The 20,920-nt window shown below is 39.6% G+C and overlaps 1 protein-coding gene across 1 annotated transcript in view; it reads left to right on the top strand.

The window, feature by feature from the left end:
- LOC121379700 (guanylate cyclase 32E-like) overlaps positions 1 to 20,920 on the top strand; it is a 172,662-nt gene that overhangs the window by 66,305 nt on the left and 85,437 nt on the right. The window contains exons 2-4 of the mRNA XM_041508350.1: positions 2,298 to 2,480; positions 13,006 to 13,126; positions 18,132 to 18,278. Of these exons, the coding sequence (XP_041364284.1) occupies positions 2,298 to 2,480; positions 13,006 to 13,126; positions 18,132 to 18,278 (451 nt within the window). The remainder of the gene's footprint in view (positions 1 to 2,297; positions 2,481 to 13,005; positions 13,127 to 18,131; positions 18,279 to 20,920) is intronic.

The following is a 20,920-nucleotide window of genomic DNA, read 5'->3' as shown; positions in this document are numbered from 1 at the left end:
GAAAATAAGTATGAGAACACAACTTGATCATTAAATTATTAGTTGTATCATGTGACGAAAAAAGCTAAAAGAGTAAGGATCGAATATTGTGCAGCTGACAGTGTGGCACATGTAAAAAACATAGCCCCCGCTCTTTTTATGTCGTCTGTTGCCCGATCTGTAGTTATCATTAGTAGCAAATGACCTTGATAGACCCTATGCACTATCACACAGACATGATAGCACATACCACGGCTTGATATGCCAGAAATGGTAAAATGATAAAATGTTGTAGCGGTTTGTCTCTAAAACACTATGATAAAATTACCAAATATTTGACAGCCAGTAGCCGATGATAATGACAATTAAGGTGATCTAGTGGTGTCGTTTGCACAAAAACAAACTTTTCTGGGATGGTTCGGGCACTTGTCGTTTTGAGACGGCCCCTGGAAGACGGAATGGCTGAGTGGGCGATCATGTGACGCAACGTCACGATATAGGTCGGCGAACTTAGAATTCTGCTGTCCGGAGTTTGCCGAACCTTAGCTGAATGTGGGTGCTGTCGGGTTTCTTTCTGTAGTGTGTGTATTAGTGATTAATATCTGAATTTTTTTAATCAAGTAACTCGAAAATGGTCGATGTAAATGTATTTGACGTCAAACATAGGATTGTTGTGGTATTAGAGCGGAAATCTTTGACAACTTTTTAGTTGTCGGCAATTGCCCAAAAAAAAAAAAAAAAAATAGATTGGTCTCTTGACTGTAATGAGAGCGTATTTATGTCCAAATGTCCGTCTAGCTCTCTTACAGTCAAAGTACTCGGGCTATAGTTCGCGCCAGCACAGACGTGGTGTGTTTTGTCACATTCGCCTTAAGCTGTATCCTAACCGGACGCAATGATTTCTAAAATAATTAAAATCGCCCGCATCGCTCGCTTCTGGTTAGGATACAGCTTTAGTGCATTTCATTTTCGACTGGTACCATACTCGCCATACCCAGATCGTGTCCGAGACCCCGATCCGGTGTGTTTTGCGCCTTATAAGGGTTTTTTTTCTCGCAAAAGCAGTGACCAATTTCGTTTAATTAGACCAACCCATGCCAGCAAGTGGATATGGAAATGTGTTTAGTATTTCCCAACATTGGCTATGCGCACTATTTGTAATTGAGATGAGTTTCGTTTACATATTACTTTGCGAGAAGTGCATTTCTCACGCGAATGTGCGTGCCTGCTAATGGACTTCTAAAACTGTTGTTCAAATTGTTCATGCAAATGAATACAGGTCAACTAGATAACGCTATGTAGAAGAGTTATATTTACATAAATTCCAAGGACCATGTGCAGCCTTTCTGAAATTAAAGGGACATTCCCGAGTTTTCTGCATTGTAAGATGTTTCCGACTAATAAAATATTTCTACGATCAAACTTACATATTACATATATGTTCTTGTTTAGAATATCAGTGGCTGTATATTCAGTGTGTTTTTGGTCGTCGTAATATTTGTTAGAAGCCCAAACTGGATTTTGTCTTCAAATAATTTCGTAGCAAGCGTCAAGCCCACCCACCCAAGAAAACCATCAGCAATATATGGTTATATCTGCGTTTGATCCCCGCTAAGTTATACTCTTCAATAACAGATGTATATGATACCACGGTGTCATAAACATGTTTCTGTTACTTTGTGCATTAAAACCTTGCAGCATCAATCCTTTATAAAAATAGGCAGGGCGAGGTATAGCTCAGTAGGTAGAACGCTCGTCTGAAGTAATTTGTTGTAGGATCGAATCCCCTCGGTGAACCCATTCTCTGATTGCGTCTTCTTGTCCCACCCATTTCCCCGCGACTGGTATACCAAAGGCCGTGGTATGTGTTGTCCTGTCTGTGGAAAGTGTATATTAAAAATGAAAAAAAAAAAACCCTAACTAACAACAACAACAATAATAATAATAATAATAATAATAATAATAACAAGAAAACGTCAACATTATGTCTTTGTTTTCAGTTCGGCGGGACGTATCCCAGTGGTACGGCGTTTGCTCGATGCGCGGTCGGTGTGGGATCGATCCCCGTTGGTGGGCCCATTGGGCTATTTCTCGTTCCAGCCAGTGCACCACACGACTGGTATATAAAAGGCCGTGGTATGTACTACCCTGTCTGTGGGATAGTGCATATAAAAGATCCCTTGCTGCTAATCGAAGTGGCGACAGCGGGTTTCCTCTCTCATTATATGTGCGGTTCTTCACTATAAGTTTGACGCCATATAACTGTAAATAAAATGTGTTGAGTGCGTTGTTAAATAAAACATTTCTTTTGTTTTCAGTTTTGCTCTGAGACTGAAGTGAGCGATAAGAATCTTTACCCGACATTCGCCCGCACGAAGCCAACCGATTCGCAGATCTCCAAGAATGTAGTCTCGATTCTCAAGATGTTTAACTGGACCAAAGTGACCTTTGTCTACAGCAGCAGCGAGGTTTATCAGCACACGGCGGTTGCCATATGTGATGTGAGATGTCGTTGTTATTGATTGAATATTTTATCTTAAATAATCCAGTTAGTTAAAGAGAATAGAAGGGCGGGGCGTAGTCTAGTGGTCTAGGATCGATCCTGGTCGGTGCGTCCAGTGGACATCCAATAGCCGATGATTAAAAAATCAATGTGCTTTAGTGGTGTCGTTAAACAAAACATATTTAACTTTAATAAAGTGCATACTTTGGTTGACACAAATACTTTTTTTTACATCGTTGTCACTTATTAACTGCGCACGCATGCGCGCGCGCACACACATACACGCGCGCGCGCACACACATTCACACAGCGGACAAAATTCACCGGATGTTTACTTTCCGTTTGCTGTTTACGATAGGGCCTACTTGAGATCAAGATCATACTGGACGAACAACGAGATAAACGAAGGTCGAGAACGGTCAATGAATGAGAGTTGGTAGAAATACAAACTCGTTAACTATTATGTAATGCCGTAACAATTCGGCTCAACGTTCTGCCAAACAATGTTTTGCACTAAACTTTCTGTAGGTAAATCGTATAACCGATCGCATTTCCGCAGTCATTTATTATTAGTTTTTTTTATTATTATTATTTTTACGACAATTCAGTCTCTAGAAAAAAACCCAACATTTTCCAAGCTGTTTCTCTGATTTTGTTTTCCTGCCCCAATCAGTGCGCCACGACTGGTGCACCAAAGGTTGTGGTATGTGTTGTTCTGTATGTGAGAAAGCAATTTGTTCTAGTGATGTCGTAAAACAAAACTAACTTTAACTACTTCAGAACATTAGTATCTTTATATTTAACGTGTTTCCGGTCGTCCTCATATCTGCAGTAGCCCAAGAAAAAACAACACGCATTAGGAAATAAAATATTAAAACATGAGCAAATGCAAGAAATACAACAATCAGAAACAATAAATATACAGATACACATTTCAAACAACAACATGAAACTGAAATGGAATTTTAACCATTACAAAGACTCTATCAGTACCAAACATGGTATCAATAATCAGCGAGTCGAGACCGTGTCTTCACGGCTGTATGGCCGTGTGAGTTTGGGGGCTTCGGGCTTATTTTTATTACTCTAATACAGACAACATTCATTATATTTATCTGTATTTGTGTCTATAGTGCATGGTCTCAGTGTTTGTCAAGCGACTTCATAGATGATATGCAAATTACTGTTTTTCTGCTAATGGACCATATATGGCGTCCCGTTATATTTGAGAAGCAATGTAATTGGTTTATGGGTTCCTCGTGACATATCGTGGATTTCCATGTCATCGTTCGAGGTTTACTGTCTAACAATTATTGTGGAACATTTATGAAGAAAACCAACTACAGCAAATGATACTTTTGTATTTTTGTACATGCATACACCTCACAAAATGATAATCAACAACCAATGATGTAAGAAAATGAATTAGTATTATTATGTTTTTAAAATTATTTGATGTCTTATTATAAAACTTCACCATCTTGTATAGACTCCAGACATGACAATGGCCCTGCTTGGAGTTGTGTTAGAATTACCTACTCTTGAATACGACACTCATAGAAGTGCATGTGCAAATTGATGAGCAGAAAAATGAAAGCAAAATAAACCCAGTGCGGTTTTTTTTTTTTTTTTTACAGTAATTGGCTTTAACGCATATCATGTAGCCTCTATAAGCATCAATGCAGGCTTGTACATGTCTTGGTATCGACCAAATGAGAAGATCCAGCTGATGTTGTGGAATATTGTGTCATTCTTCAACCAAACCCATTTCCAGCTTATTGTCGACCATAAACACGCCTTTAATGTCCGAGACATGTTCTATAGGATTCAAATCAGGGGAACGTGCAGGCCAGTTCTTGTGAGTGATATTTGTTTTCTGTTAAGAATACGGGAATGGCTACTTGTGTCCGCTGATATTGGGTGTTATCGTTCATTAAAATACACCTGTGACGTCACAGTATTGTCTCAACGCTCCATTATTTTTCAGTAATGGAGAGATGAAACCCTACTTAATTAACCCACCAAAATCACTAGTGTTAAACTCCATACTAACATATACTGGCATGAAATTATTATTTAGTGGTGTATTTTAAGTAGGGGAATATCCTCGTAACTCTCCATTCCTGTTAAATAAAGTTGGATGGTGATCAGTTAAAAATAATATGACATGTTTTCTGGCCCCACAAATTACAGCATTCTAAAAATGTGGAGAAAAAAGAAAAATCGAAGCTCTTAAAAAACTGCCTGTTTTTGTTCACGCGTTTTTGACGTTACATAAACTGGTAGCAATACCGTGCGCAACGTTATTACCAATGGGAATTAATTAGGTGATAGGGAACCTTATGCTTACACCAATCATAAATTGTAACGTAGGCATCGTCGAGCTGTAACAGCACTGTATTTCCCCATAGACGGTGGTAATGCTTATGCAATTAATTTCGAGAAATTACATTGTTATGTTTGGATATTATTAACAACCCTTGGGAACGGCCAATATTAAAGGGACATACCCTAACTTTTAAAGTTACATGCTCTAGTTTTTAAACACCAAGGCATAAGTTTGACTATTAGAGCCATTTTAAATAACTGAAATCACAATTTACTTAGATTTTATTGTTTAGATTAACCATTTTCGTACATTGGAAATGTTTTTGGTCATCCTGGTGTTTTTAATATCACAAAATGCATTTCTCATATTTTTAAAAACGCACGTGCGTCTGAGAGGTAACATTTATGGAGTCGAGTTTTAGTCTATTTTTAGAGGGTATTTCACCATGTCAAAGTCACAGACTCGTGTTTCACTCAATTGTAACTTTATCCAAATGTGTTACAGATTTGTAGATTAAATAAACTTAGTGTTAATTTCCATGGCCTGAAACTAGGGTATGTCCCTTTGAACACTACAAGGTGTTTGTTTCACTATTAGAGCCGTTTATGAAATCAAACATTAGTAATATTTTATTGTTTAGATTATCCATTTCCGTAGAATCGAAGTGTTTCTGGTCATCCTGTTGTTTCTAATACCACAAAATGTATTTTTCATATTTTAAAAAACGCACGTGCGTCTGAGAAGTAGCGGTTATTGATTCGAGTTCTAGTCTATATTTAAGGATATTTACCGGTTTTAACGTCACAGACTCTTCTTTCACTCTGTTGTAACTTTATCCAAATGTGTTAAACTTAGTGTCCATGTTTTACAAGTTAAAACTTGGGTCTTCGCCTTTAAGCCTGTAATTTTCGTTTGACATCACTGACATGTGTCAAGTTAATAAAACACGATTTAAAGCTTTACAGAAAGGAAAGAAAGAATATTTTATTTAAAGACGCACTCAACACGTTTTAATTATTGTTATATGGCGTCGGACATAGGATTAAGGACCACACAGGTAATGAGAGAGGAAACCCGCTGCAACCAGTCAAAAGTTGTTACACTTTCCGATTAGTAGCAAATGATATTTTATATTCAGCATCCCATAGACAGGATAATGCATACCAAGACCTTTGTTAACCAGTCGTGGAGCACTAGCCGGAACGAGAAATAAGCCAGTAGGCCCACAGTCTCTCTCTAACTGTCTCCCTTTCCCTACCTCCCTCCTCTCCCCTGTCTCTCTCCCTCTTTCTCTTTTTGTCTCCTTCTCTCTCTCTACCCTACTCTCCCTCTTCCCCCTTTCTCTTTCTGTCTGTCTGCATACCCACCTTTCAGTCCCTCTCCCTCTCCCCCCTCTGTCTCTGTCACTGTCATACACACACACATAGCCTTAAGAATAAAAAGAAATACATTTTGCTGACTTGAGCAAAAAAATAAATGCAAATTTACATAACTCCCTGGACTACTATATATATCCATTTTCATATAGTCCACTCTGTTTTCATAAAAGACTCAAATACATAAATGTAAATTGTTTCCGTTATTGTATGTATAATGGAGAGGGCTTTAGTAGGTCGGTAAACATGTGATCAATCTCTTTATAATACAATAGAATATGTTTCAATCACCAGTCAATTGCCTTATACAATAAGGTATAATATAGGAAAAGTGAAGTAATACATGGCTTTAGTTATTTATCGCATTATCAAAATAACTTTAGAACCTCTGTCATAGACCTCAACGGTGCTCAAGGTTAGTACTATTGTGTCTGTGGGATGGTGCATAATATTATAAAATACACCTTGCTACCAATGGAACAAATAGCGGGTTTCCTCTCTCAGGCTATATGTCAAAATTACCAAAACGCTTGACATCGAATAGCCGGTGATTAATACATCAATGCGCTCTAGTGGTGTCGTTAAACAAAACAACCTTTAACTGTCAGAGACGTGTTTGTTCCGATATTTTTCAGTTTTATTAAACATGCATGTAATATTCCTGTGGAACATAACTTTGCATTTCATTTCGTTTTTATCGTAACCGAGTTTCGACTGCTAAAATGCATGGAACAGAAATACTCATTAATCAACACTCTTGTCTCTATGACCCAATACTCTTTTTCGTATTTGTTCGCTCTCTGAATTTCTGGGGCATCTAGATTCAGTCCAATGGGAAATAATCTGACTGATATTCGAGAGGTCGTCGGATCGACCCATCTATACAGAAGACCTATTTGATTTTCCTGTTTGCTCTTTCAGTCAAGAGAGATCGATCTGCAAGACGCATTTAAGGATCATATCCATGATTTTGTCCAGTCCGTTGGAAAACCTCTTTCTTTCATTTCTGAATGGTAGCAACAGGCTTGTTCCTGCGCATGGCTAGTTTCAACAGAATGGAATTAAAGGGAACTGAAATAAAAGCAAGATAACTCTGATACGCGTCAACTACTGCATATTAAATAATCACATTTTTCCAAATCCAACGCAACACACCCTTAGGCCCAAAACACACCGGGTCTGGATCTGGATTTGGGTCTGGCGAATATGGTGCCAGCTCAAAATGAAACACATTGAATCGAATGTGACACACTGCGTCTTTAATGGCGTCAATTACAGATCTGGCAACAGACGTCATAGAACATGCGCTATATTGTTACACTGTCAAGACTGGCAGCTGCACAATGTTCGAACCTTACTCATTCATTTTTCATAATAACCAACAGGAAAGGTATATATTAATCAATGTGGATTTCTCATACTTATTGTTGATGTTTATAGAAGTAAATTTATCTAAGATATGAACGTATTAATATATATTGAAAACACGTAACAGTTACAGACACAGACGTCAAACTACACCAGACATGGCGGCTTTGCCACACTCGGCAGATCCAGACCCAGATCCAGATCCGGTGTGTTTTGGGCCTTAGTTTGATAATTTTGGAGTTTACCCACAACGGCTGACTCTGTCTTGAATAGTAGTGTTTGTACTAATAGGAAAGACATGAATAATGTTATAAGTGAAATGTTCGGCGATATTTAACAATAGGTCTGGAAGCCTCAATTTGATGCAGCAGACATTTAGTTTGATCTTTTTTAAGAGTTCACCAATGATGGCTGCCTGCGTTTTGCATAACAGTGTTAATACTAGCCCAAAACATACACGTTTAATCTTTTAAGTCAATTCCAAACGTAATAAAACAAAGTCTATGGCATCAGATGCGTGAGATGAGTGCGTCTGCAAAACAAATGCGGTCAGCTGCAATACAAGAAGAAAATGTTTTATTGAACGACGCACCCAACACATTTTATTTACGGTTATATGGCGTCGGACCACACAGATACTGACATAGGAAACCCGCTGTCGCCACTTCTTGGGCTACTCTTTTCAGCCGCAATGAAATAATCGTATATGGTGTATATGCCAAAAAAACAAACAAAAACAACCACAAGCCGCAGACGCTTTAGACCGCAGACGCACGCGTACGCACACCACATCCAGACTACATGATCCTTAATGATTCTTCAAGGCTCATTCATATTAGATGCCGCGCGGCGCGTGCGATGCGTCTTCAAAAAATAAAATACACTATTTCCACCGAGAGCATTCATACTGGTTGCGTGCGGTACAGCTCTTTTAAACGTTTTCGTTGGAAATAGTGTGTTTTAATTTCCATAGCCGCACCGGACGCGCAGAGGCAGCATCCAAATCAATCTAATTAAAATTAGCTCCACTATTACATGTGGATCTAACAGCAGCCAGTTGGAGCTCATGTCCAGCTGACCTTTCATTCGTCCAATCAAAACATTACTTGCAAAATCATGCCAGTGATTTGAAAAGAATTTAAAAACATTCGGGATTATGCCGAGTGTATACGAAATGATTCGGTTGAATTACGAAGTATGCCGGAAACTAATTGCAATATAAAATTTTATATAAAATTCGTTTCAAGACGAAACACTTCCAAGCTAACTCTCGATGAAGCTGGACGCTGTCGCCTGTGCTCTCGACTTGCCCCCCCCCCCCCCCATAGGGGGATTGATTGCAAGCTTTGGATCGCTGCTGGAGTTTCGCGTCGCGTACACTGGGTCACGGGCAACCGTGACATTGGTGTACGGCGACTCGGACTCGCAGAAGAGGAAGGGAAGAGGACGGAGGAAGAAGAAACGTGCGCCAGGAGCGGCTCAGGGGGGAACAAAACTGGCGGCTCAACCGCCAGTGGCGGTCACTTCTGCGTCGCCGCCCCCGGCTCGGCCCAAGACGAAAGGACCAGCTCATCCGGACCCGCCGTCAACACCGAGGGATGCTCTCAACGCGCCGATGTGCGAGACGCCCGCAGACGGACCTCCATCTCCCTCTACGCCACCGCCTACACGTAACTGGCCACTGTCACCAGTCTTGCCAGTTCGGAAGGCGGCGGTCCGGGCAGGAGCCGTTGCGAAGAGGAAGGCCGTCGCTCAGCCGAGCGACCAGCCTGACAAGGCAAGGCCTCCACCTTCACAGGCACCGTCCCCCTCCGACTCGGAAGCCGTCTGGAAAGTTCAGATCGGGAAAATCAGGTCCGGCTTCCTGAAGTTCGTGCAGGGGGACACCTCGGATCCGGCATTACTGATGGGCGGACTAGTGGAACCAGAGCTGAAACAACTGCCTGATGGAAGCGCTTACGAGCTACACACCATCAAGTCTACAGCCGGCAAGACGGGGTTGGTACTAACTCAGCGCCGAGAAGGAGTCTACCGACAAGCGGTCCTAGTTAGAGAGATGGATAGCCATACCATCCACAGGATCGTCAAGACCCTTTTCGGCAACGACTACCGGAGTGTTATAACCATGCTCGCCGACCAGAGATGGAAGCACTTCATCCCCGCCTTTGCCGGTTCTCCGCTCATCAGTTCGCCGTAGGCCAACCTCCACACCCTAACGGCCTTAACGAGGCCACTCACGTGGACATATAGATTGGACTTTAAACATTTTGATCTTCGTTCAAAATTTTATGTCGAAATTACTTCTTTTTTTTCAAATATTATTAAATAGTCCGATCCTCTCTTCTTTCTCTTATTTATTTTTGGACTGTCCTTCTAAAATGCTCCAAATTATATAAATATTCGGCCGAGCAGTCAATTCTTTTCTTCTTTTTTTTTTGGCTTGTAATTTTTTTTTTTTTTTTTTTTTTAAATTATACTATTAACCTTTTTACTAATTGCTATTTTCAAAATTCTGCCCATTTTCAACACTAACCCCCCCCCCCCCCCCCCCCCCCCCCCCCCCCCCCCCCCCACACACACACATCCCGAGTCAGGCCACCGATCTTATCGGAGGTCGGACTCGGGATGGGCGTGATTCGAAACCCTAGTGGTATATGGGCACGTTAAACTAGTTATCATCATCATCAAGACGAAAAAACAACCGTGATGGTATAGTCATAAAATCTGTTTATACTAGTATACAATCCAGGGTTTATTACTGCACTTTTCCCTTTGTTTTTTCAATGTTGAAATAGACCAACAAGTTCGCCTATTGCATAAATAGTCTCGCCTGATATTTTTAGAATTTGTGTGCTCCCGAATAACGCTATAAAAGGCGAAATGTAATTGGTCGATATTAAAATTGTTATTTATAGATGAAATGTCACCTGGACATGGGAGTCCACACAATGCTGTTAGATCTACTGGCAGACCCAGTAGAGCTAATTTTAATCAGATTGCATCCAAATATGAATGAGCCCTCAGTCGTCCGGAATGACGAAATTGACAGTTTTTAACACTTGGGGCACTCTAGCCCTGACCCAGCGTATAAACATGACAGGACACTCAAGCTTACATCACACATATTACATCGTCCATTCAGACGATTGGTTGTTGTGACCTTTACTTGACCAAACAAAGGAAAACGTATACACATGACAGGACACTCAAGCTTACATCACACATATTACATCGTCCATTCAGACGATTGGTTGTTGTGACCTTTACTTGACCAAACAAAGGAAAACGTATAAACATGACAGGACACTCAAGCTTACATCACACATATTACATCGTCCATTCAGACGATTGGTTGTTGTGACCTTTACTTGACCAAACAAAGGAAAACGTATAAACATGACAGGACACTCAAGCTTACATCACACATATTACATCGTCCATTCAGACGATTGGTTGTTGTGACCTTTACTTGACCAAACAAAGGAAAACGTATACACAGTCATTATTGTTATGACGTATGGATATTATTTTATTGTCGGAAAAAGGAAATCCAAACAATCGAAATTCAACTATAACAGTGAAAGGTTGCAGCTGAATGTGAAACACCTGTGATTATTGCTAGGTTCAAGCATGATTGTCCTGGGCACAATATAAGACGGACTAGAGTTCATTTGCATTTCAATTTGATTGTTGTGTATATATCAAATTAATGTTCTGGTACGCTGTTCTGGACACAAAATGCAACAATCTGTCCTGGAAAACTCCAATCAGCATTAATGCACGTGACATACAGTCTCCCATGAAGCTAAGACACCCGTTTTATGATAGCACTATATCAAATAACATCTGTCTGGGTCAAAGTTCGAATTTCACCTGACGTTTGATTGCGCAGTTGATACTACCAGCCCTTCCATTAAATTAAATGTGACAGTGTTTGTCAAATAAGATGTGCGCAGTTTTAATGAGGTAATATGGCACATAATTTGGAATGGTTCATCGAAAAGAATGGAGGTATTTGAGTAATTTATGGAACCTTGCATTATATACAACTGCATGATAAAGTATTTTTATTTAGCGATTACGTGATGTGCGGTCGGTCTAGGATAGATCCCCATATAGCGGGTTTCCTCTCTAAACCAAAAGTACCAAATATTTGATATCCAATATCCAATTTATCTTATTTTAAGCCCAAACTAGATTTTGTTTTGAAATAATTTCGTACGTACGAAAAACCTTTTTTAGGAAATAAAATGAAATTAACCTAGTACAAATATTAAAACGATCAGAAACACGTTTAATATACAGCCACTAATATCTTATGCAGAAAAATATATTTGATATGTAATTGCAATCGCTAAAAACTCTCTGTTAGTCGATAACATCTTAAAAATTGCAGTAAACTTAGGAATGCCCCTTTAAGATTCAAGCACCGTGTCTTTGTTTAACCCCACCCTCAACCGCCACCCCTAGCTATCTGAGTCTGTGTTATAGTGACAACAGCCCTGTCCAACAGCAGGCATAGTTTGTATGGATATTCTGTCGAGGGCGCTGCGGCCATTTAACATAACGAGTCATTGGCGACAAGATAGACCGTCTTGAGTAATTTGACATTAAAGCGAGTTTAAATGGAGACAGAAACCTGCAGTTGACACTCCTATTGCCGTTCTGATGGCGCAAACCACTCCAACTTCCGATGTCATTACCGCCTGAAAGCAGATTATGACCATTTCGTGATTAAGATGTCATTCGCATCATAATCGTTGATCAAACCGTATATTGCGCTAAGGGCTAAGCAATATGGCATTCTGTTTATACACAAGCAGATTTTAAAAAAAAACCTAATTCTTGTCTGTATGTATGTATGTCTGTCTATTTATTATTTAATATTTTGACAGGAGATTTATGCTTGGCAGCGACATAGTTTTGAAACTAAATTGATAAACGAGTGTTGTAAACTTATGCCATTACAATCATGTTATATATATGTATATCACGAAATTGGCATATTGTTGCGTTAGCTCCGTGCCTTCCAAATCCGCTTTTACTGTGAATCATTGTCAGATATAAATCTGTGTTTCTCTGATTTGTGCAAAGAGGTGATTTGTATGTAAAAAAAAAAAAAAAAGCCATACTGTGTATCCTCGGTAATTCAGCTATTTAAGAGAGAGAGAGAGAGAGAGAGAGAGAGAGAGAGAGAGAGAGAGAGAGAGAGAGAGAGAGAGAGAGAGAGAGAGAGGAGAGAGAGAGAGAGAGAGAGAGATTAATGAATCATACATTTGCAGACATGATATTTAGTTAGAGAAGCTAACATTATCTGAAAATGAGATCGCTTAGACAAACAGATGGGAAAAAAGAGAAAGAAAAGACGCTGAACAAATTGACAGTGCCTTCCTGTACACGATTCTGAAATATATTACACACTGATCACTTTGCTGTTTGATTTATTACAGCTTCTGGAGTACTGGGGCATCACCGTATCCTTCAAGAAGGTGTACAAAGGTCCGTACTTCCACAAGCACGCCGAGAACCCATTCATCAAGATTGTCAGCGAAACCAGAACCGACACACGAAGTAGGTCCTCCAAGAAATATTTCCTATATTAAAGGAGCTTTATCGAAAACAAGACAGAGGCGGCCACCTTAGCCCTCTTTAGCCGCGGTCCATGATGAATCGTTTTCCGGGTCTTGAGTCGACAATGAGAGCCGATTAAAGCCCGAAAACGTCTTAAACATAACAAGGAAATTGTTTTTTATTGACCTTGATGGATAAAAATAATACTTTTTTTTTAACATTTCGAAGGGGTCTTGACAACATGGTTTATAGCATGTGTGTATTTGTGTGTGTGTGTGTGTGTGTGTGTGTGTGTGTGCATTTTTGCAATATCTTCATTAGCTTGGTTTGTGTGTATTAACAAGAAACCTTTCTGTTTGATAAATTAGACGCGATTTAAAGAAGAGAGTGCGTTATATCGGTGTATATAGACATGTAATAAAGCGTGATATTCATTACCCCCCCCCCCCCCCCCCCCCTCCTTCCCCCCGAAAGTAAAGCTTTAACGATCGGAAAGATACATGCTGTAAAGGGAATGATATTAGCTTTCCTGCCTCGGCAGTTATATAATGGACTGCAGGAAAGGTCAAATGCCCCACTGAGATGATGTATATGGCCATGATATTATCTGTGAGGTTTGTCTGGGTGATACAAAAATACAGCGCGCTAATTGTTGTTTTTCTTCAGGATGCAGTAAGCCACAAAAACAAGACAAAATCAAAACAGACACCAACACAAGCCATTCGCGAACCATATCAACAACAACAACAACAACAACAACAACAACAAAAACAACAGCAACAACAACAATCATACAACCTACAGTTATGTAACAAAATAGCCATGCAGTTCACCGATTCGTTTACGGTTATTAGTCGATCAAGGTTCAAGGTCACCTGCGTGACGATCTGATTTAAATGGACCTTAAACGGAACTAATCAAGTGCAATTCAAATTATGTTCGTGCTCATGTCCAGTTAAGGTTCAAGCACGCTCTCCTTGACCCACCCCTCAGCTATCTGGACCGTATGCCAGGACAGTGGTTCAATGGTTAGTTGTTAGTGGGATATAATTCGGTGTAGTCGCCTGCTTGGTTTTATAATACATTAAGCCTGGTTTCCATAAAATATGTTAGAGGTCTCCTACTGACGCAGATAAACGCAGTCTTAAAAATAAACATTCTGGAGTAACTTATATTTATAGGACATTAGACAAGACAAGACAAGAATTTATTACACTCAGGTCCTATTCTACGGCATATGAGGACACGTGATTAATGGTAGAAAATAGTAGTAGTACAGATATAATACAAATGCGAAAATCAGTAAATGTGATATTTTATCAATGGCATATAAATATAGCTTATGATGTAGTAAATAATATGTTATATGTTTGCTACATGTAGAGCTTGGGGTGGGTGTGTACGAAACATAACATCCATGAAACCATTTCGAGATCTTAATTATACACGACAAACGATCTTCCATTTAGTATCATGTTTATGTCCTGAGTGAAATCATTTTAAATTGTCATGAGGTTTAGCGAGTGACCATGAAAACTATTTCACGGGAGGACATAAACATGATAGGAAATGCTGGCGAGTTTAATATCCTGTTTATTACCCATAATCGATCTTAATTTATATCACTCAACTCGTTTGGTTGACGTTCTAATGGGCGTATCACTTTGATATGTTCCAAGATATGTTTAACCATATGGGTAATAATCTTGAATATTATTACATGTACATGTGGCGGAATATATGTCCAGATGGACTCACTACTATTGGATTTACTTTAGCTGAGCATACACATATTAACCTGTGTAGGAATTAAATCGGAAAAAAAAAAAACCCCACCCCCCCCCCCCCAAACCCCCCCCCCCCCCCCCCCCCCACACACACACAAAACAGATTGAATGTTTGTTTAACGACACCCCAGCACAAAAATACATATCGGCTATTGGGTGTCACTCCCACAAAACAATGCATAAAACGTTTCTGCCTTAAACCCTGTGACATCATTCTACTAAAAATGTAAAGTTGGAACCAATTTCACAAAACTCTCTTTACTTCGAGGGGACCAACAAGGGAAGCAACTCTCATTAGACGTCATTAGACGGACAACTCACTGCACGCTATGACATTCAGTGTTACATGCGGCAATCAACCTTGCTTTTACACCATATTTATGGAAATTAGACCCCTTTTCAATATCGCATAACGTAACAGTCAAATCAATTATGGTTCCAACAAAATAAATTGAAGAAACGGGGCACTCTTTTCAAAGGATGGGCAGGACGTACAGTGGTAAAACGCTCGTCTGATGCGCGGCCGGTTTGGGATCGATCCCTGTCGGTGAACCCATCTGGCCATTTCTCGTTCCAGCCAGTGCACCACGACTGGTATATTGAAAGCCGTGGCATGTGTTATCCTGTCTGTGGGATGACGCATATAAAAGATCCCTTGCTACTAATGGAACAATGTAGCGGGTTTCCTCTCAAAGACCATATGTCGAAATTACCAAATGTTTGAAATCCAATAAATCACTGTGTTATAGTGGTGTCATTAAACAAAACAAACAGACTTTTCAGAGGAGCTCCGACGATTCGAATGTGGGTTAGCAACAATTCCGCAAGGCGGTACACAATTCCTGCGCTACCTCTAGGAGGACTGCCACTTTTAAGACAAAGTTTTAGCAAACCTCAACTACTGCATTTTGCACAGACCAAGCAGGCGGTTTTAATATCTCCAATTTAGTTAAAGTCCGCTGATTGAAATTGTCGAAAGGGAATTGGACCGCATGAACGCGGTCTATATCAACGCTAAGTGAATTTAAATCGAATGGTTGCCAATTAAATTTAGGTTTTTCTTGTTTGAGCATGACTTTGGTTCAAATTGCTCACACGTAAATAATCAAGCAGTGAGCTCGCATCAGTAACCCTAACAGTAGTGCATCGCCTCTAAACAATGTTGATTTTGGGAAAATCGAAAAGTAAAGGAATCGGGGGTAATTTCTTTTTTTTAAACGAAATTAAATAAATCCTATAGGCTATTTTTTGTTTACACTCACTTGATATGTCTGTTGAGCACGTAGCCGAATCACAGTGTTCAAACAAATCCAAGAAACGATTTATTGAATGAATGAATGAATGAATAAATGAACGAATCACTGACTGACTGAATGAATGAATGAATGAATGAATGACTGAATGAATGTACATGTGAATAACATCTCAGCACAAAACTACACATCGGCTACAAGGTGTAAAACAAAGCTAAGTATATGAATATGATTATTTACATTGAACATACAAATTATATAATTATGTACATGCAGTGTAAAGGGTGTATACTACCAAATCAAATCCCAAAGACGACAATAGTAACATATGTGGCTAAAACTCCTACCTGCAGCGTATCAATCGACACAAACGCCACGAATATAAATTTACTACCTCTCACCCTTAAAGTGAATCGGAAAAAATTGGGGGTCAAGCTGCTCATTTCTGAGATAACGGGTAGCGTCTATGACTACCCTAGTGCCGCATAAAATTCGAGTACTTTTATTTACAGGTACCCCATACATGTTTCAAGCACAAGGCTACTTGACACAGTGGTACTAGATGAAATAAAATTGCATACATTGTTTTTTTGCCCAGACATACTCACATTTATCACCAATCACAGGACTTGTGATGTTTACTTCTCTATCAAAAGTGCACCTCGAACTTTGACCCAGCCGGAAGTTATTTGGTTTAGTACTACCTATTAAGAGTTGTGGAAAAAACTACAATATAAAAATGAATATAAGTATAATTTCAAATGCTGTATAGAAATCAACATGTTTTATGAATTTATAGAGATGCATTCTTAACAAATATATATTGTACTTATTTTTAACTCCATCAGTATATATCCGGTGAATTGTACAGGTAAACCAAAATGTCACTCAACCAACCATTCGATACGTGCTTACATCCACTAAACATTTAAGCACGTATCTCATGGGCACATCCCCCGAGTTCAAAGGGAAATGCATGCAAGACAAGGGAATACAGGGGTAAAACAAAGCTACGTAATTTGTGATATTAATTAAATTAAAAAAAACATATATTAATAACCATAAAAGGGAAAACCATGTACTTGTTTTGTTTGTTTTTTAATTTAAAAAATAAACCTAAAGAGGAAGTTGTTTGCGTCAGGACTAAATATAATATGAATTAGTTACATATAGATCTCGAGTGGCCGAAAAAAAACCCCAAGCAAACACACAAAACATTTGGATTATAGTTAGAGAAACTTCTAGGAATGTATTTTAAAGGGACATTCCTGAGTTTGTTGCAATTTTTAAGATGTCATCGATTAACAGAGACTGTAATTACATATCAAATATATATTTTTTCTGTATGAAATATTAGTGGTTGTATATTAAACGTGTTTTTGATCGTTCTAATATCTGTACTAGGTTAAATTTTATTTTATTTCCTAAAATATCTTTTTTTTCGTACGCACGAAATTATTTCAAGACAAAATCCAGTTTGGGCTCTAACAAATATTAAGACGTCCAGAAACACATTGAATATACAGACACTAATATTCTAAACAAGAAAATATATTTAATATGCAAGTTTAATCGTAGAACTATTTTATTAGTCGGAAACATCTTACAATGCAACAAACTCAGGAATGTCCCTTTAATCATCTGTAAGGCGACTACCTAAAGGCGAGGCCACACGATACGAGTGTTCCGAACAAGAATAGCCGATTCCATAGAAGCCGAGGAAGAAACCGTAATATTTGTCTTGATACAATGGGCTCTTTTTGTACGAGCAAATCGTATCGTGTGGCGTAACACGATACGATTTGCTCGTACGAAAAGAGCCGATTGTATCAAGACAAACATTACGGTTTCATCCTCGGCTTCTATGGAATCGGCTATTCTTGTTCGGAACACTCGTATCGTGTGGCATCGCCTTTAGGTAGTCGCTGAACACAAGTTAACGGTGTACACTTTATTTTGTTTCAGTCTACGTTATGCTCGGTGCCATTTACGAGTTCGTGGGTCTAATGGATCACCTTCACGAAATTGGCCTCCTCGACAGTGGAGAATATTTTGTTGTCGGTGTACATACTGGTGAATACGACCCAAATAACCCACAGGCATTTCTTGAAGGTAAGGAATAACAATACGAATACGGAATCCCTGGCTCATATTTAATACCAATATTCGAGAAGGATCAAATCGTTGCTCCCCTTCACTAAATGCTGTATTCTCCCTTTGAGAACAAAATTATGGTGATATTTCGATTCTTTCTTTACTGCCTCTATATATTTTTTTAATTCATAACTGCCGATTTGCCTTACCAGTGTATGTTTTCTTTTTTAATACAAAGTATTAAAAGAAGAAAAAAAAAACACCCACACATTTGTCAAATATTGTCTTTTGGGAAATGCAAATCAAAGTGCATCCTTGTTGCCAAGCAGCAGAGACAGTCAAAGTAATACGGGACGGTAGGAACCGACGAGAGGTGTGTTGAAGCCCAAACTGTCCCAATTGCCCAAGATGTGCCAATTGTGACTTCTTGGGTGAAAGGTAAATTTAAAATGTTCCGAAATGCACCTGACATCATAAACAATTAAACACGTTACACTTGGCCTTCCATAACCAATCTGTCCCGGATCAGGCTCCTGGCTATCCAAAGACGGGACCCGGGAAACACATGCTCGAAACCTTCGTGGTATATGAGCATGACAAAATTATCCGCTCCGCTCCATAACCAAACGTAAGGCCAAATTCCCGTGTGTACGAAATTGGCTGATTTTAACAGCGCGGCTACATCGATCATTCAGCTCATATATGGAAACACTTTGAAATGATAACCAATTAAAATCAATATTTGACGCGCTCGCGCACCGTTTACAGGTGGGGGTGTTGGCAAGTGCGTCGAACTGAAATCACCTTGAATTTGGTTTCGCACCACTGTGTACGCAGGTGTGAAGAGTGTTGTGTGCTCATGTTACATGGCATTACTAATCTCTTGACCTCATTCTGCGGGGCGGGGCGTATCGCTAAAAGAGGACCGATGTTAGAACTGAATGGTATTTCATGTGGATTGCGTCTTTGCTTCTGGATGACGTGCATTCAAGGTTAAAGTTAGTTTGTTTTGTTTAACGACACCACTGGGGCACATTGATTTATTAATATTCTGCTATTGGATGTCAAACATTTGGTAATTTTGACATATAGTCTTAAAGAGGAAACCCGCTACATTTTAGCAAGACATATTTTATATGCATCATCCTATTAACAGGATAGCACATATGACGGTCTTTAATATACCAGTCGTGGAACACTAGCTGGAACGAGAAATAGCCCACTGGTCACACCGACGGGGATCGATCCCAAACCGACCTCGCATCAATCGAGCGCTTTACCACTGGGCTACGTCTCGCCGCTTTAAAACTAAGAGCCACGAAGGCCGTGTTTTAACATAGATCAAGGGCCGGGTGATAGCTTATCCCCTCCAACCCCCCCCCCCCCCCCGCCCCCACCGCATATATGAAAACACTTTCTAATCATAACTAATTAGAATCGATTTTTGACGCGCCCGCGCACCGTGTTCCGCGCCCGCAACATAAAATGACTTTAAATCATTATTTTATTTGTAATCTCAGTTCAAAATTTACTGTGCCTCTACCACTCGTGACAAAAAACAACAACACAATCTTATTATAAAGATCAGTGGTAGATTTTGGTCTTGATGTTGGCAAGGTCTCGACTATATACATATATTTGCACAAACAAGTATTATTCTGATCGACAATAATAGCTAAAGCCTACAGCGACGCCGCCAGGCACACTTATTTCACAGTTTACAAACACTACATCAATTCAAAGCACGGGCATTTGTATCTTCGATTAGCAAGCTGAATCTTCCTAAACATGGAATAAAACAATCATTGATTTAATCGCAAAAGAAATACTTGTTTGTTTGTTCCGTAATTGGATTACTGATGGACTGGGATTACATTTCCCGCGATATATTGACATTCAGTTCCAAATGGTTTGAAAGAGAAATGTACGTAACGAAAAATATCTTCTGTTATATCGGAGTTTTATGACGATATTGATGGGTTTGGACGGAGTTACTTGCGTCATGATAATCACGAGTGACCTGCACACGTGACGCGACGTAGCCCAGTGGTAAAACTCTCACCCGATGCGCGGTCGGTCTAGAATCGATCCCCGTCGGTAGGCCCATTGGTCTATTTTTCGTCCCAGCTAGTGCACACGACTGGTATATCAAATGTCGTGGTATGTGTTATCCTGTCTGTGGGGGTGTTTAAAAGATCCGTTGATACTAATAAAAAAAAATGTAGCGGGTTTCCTCTCTAATACTATATGTCAAAATTACAAAATGTTTCACTGCGACCCAGTGGTGTCGTTAAACAAAACAAACTAACTATAACTTTGAATGCACGTCATCCAGAAGCAAAGACGCAATCCACATATCTGAAATGTCATACATTTCTAATATCGGTCATCTTTTAGCGACACCCCCCGCCCCGCAGAATGAGGCCAAGAGATTGATAATGCCATACCAGCCTCGGTGGTGTCGTAGTTAAGCCATCGGACATAAAGCTGGTAGACTCCCACCCAGAGTGAGTTTTAACGACTCAATGGGTAGGTGTAAGACCACTGCATCCTCTTCTCTCTCTCTCTTACTAACCACTAACAACTAACCCACTGTCCTGGACAGACAGCCCAGATAGCTGAGGTGTGTTCCCAGGACAGCGTTCTTGATCCTTAATTGG

This window comes from Gigantopelta aegis, chromosome 8 (assembly GCF_016097555.1).
Source record: "Gigantopelta aegis isolate Gae_Host chromosome 8, Gae_host_genome, whole genome shotgun sequence".
NCBI lineage: Eukaryota > Metazoa > Mollusca > Gastropoda > Neomphalida > Peltospiridae > Gigantopelta > Gigantopelta aegis.
The sequence above is the reverse complement of the archived record's forward strand: the minus strand, read 5'-3'. Positions and strand labels throughout refer to the sequence as shown.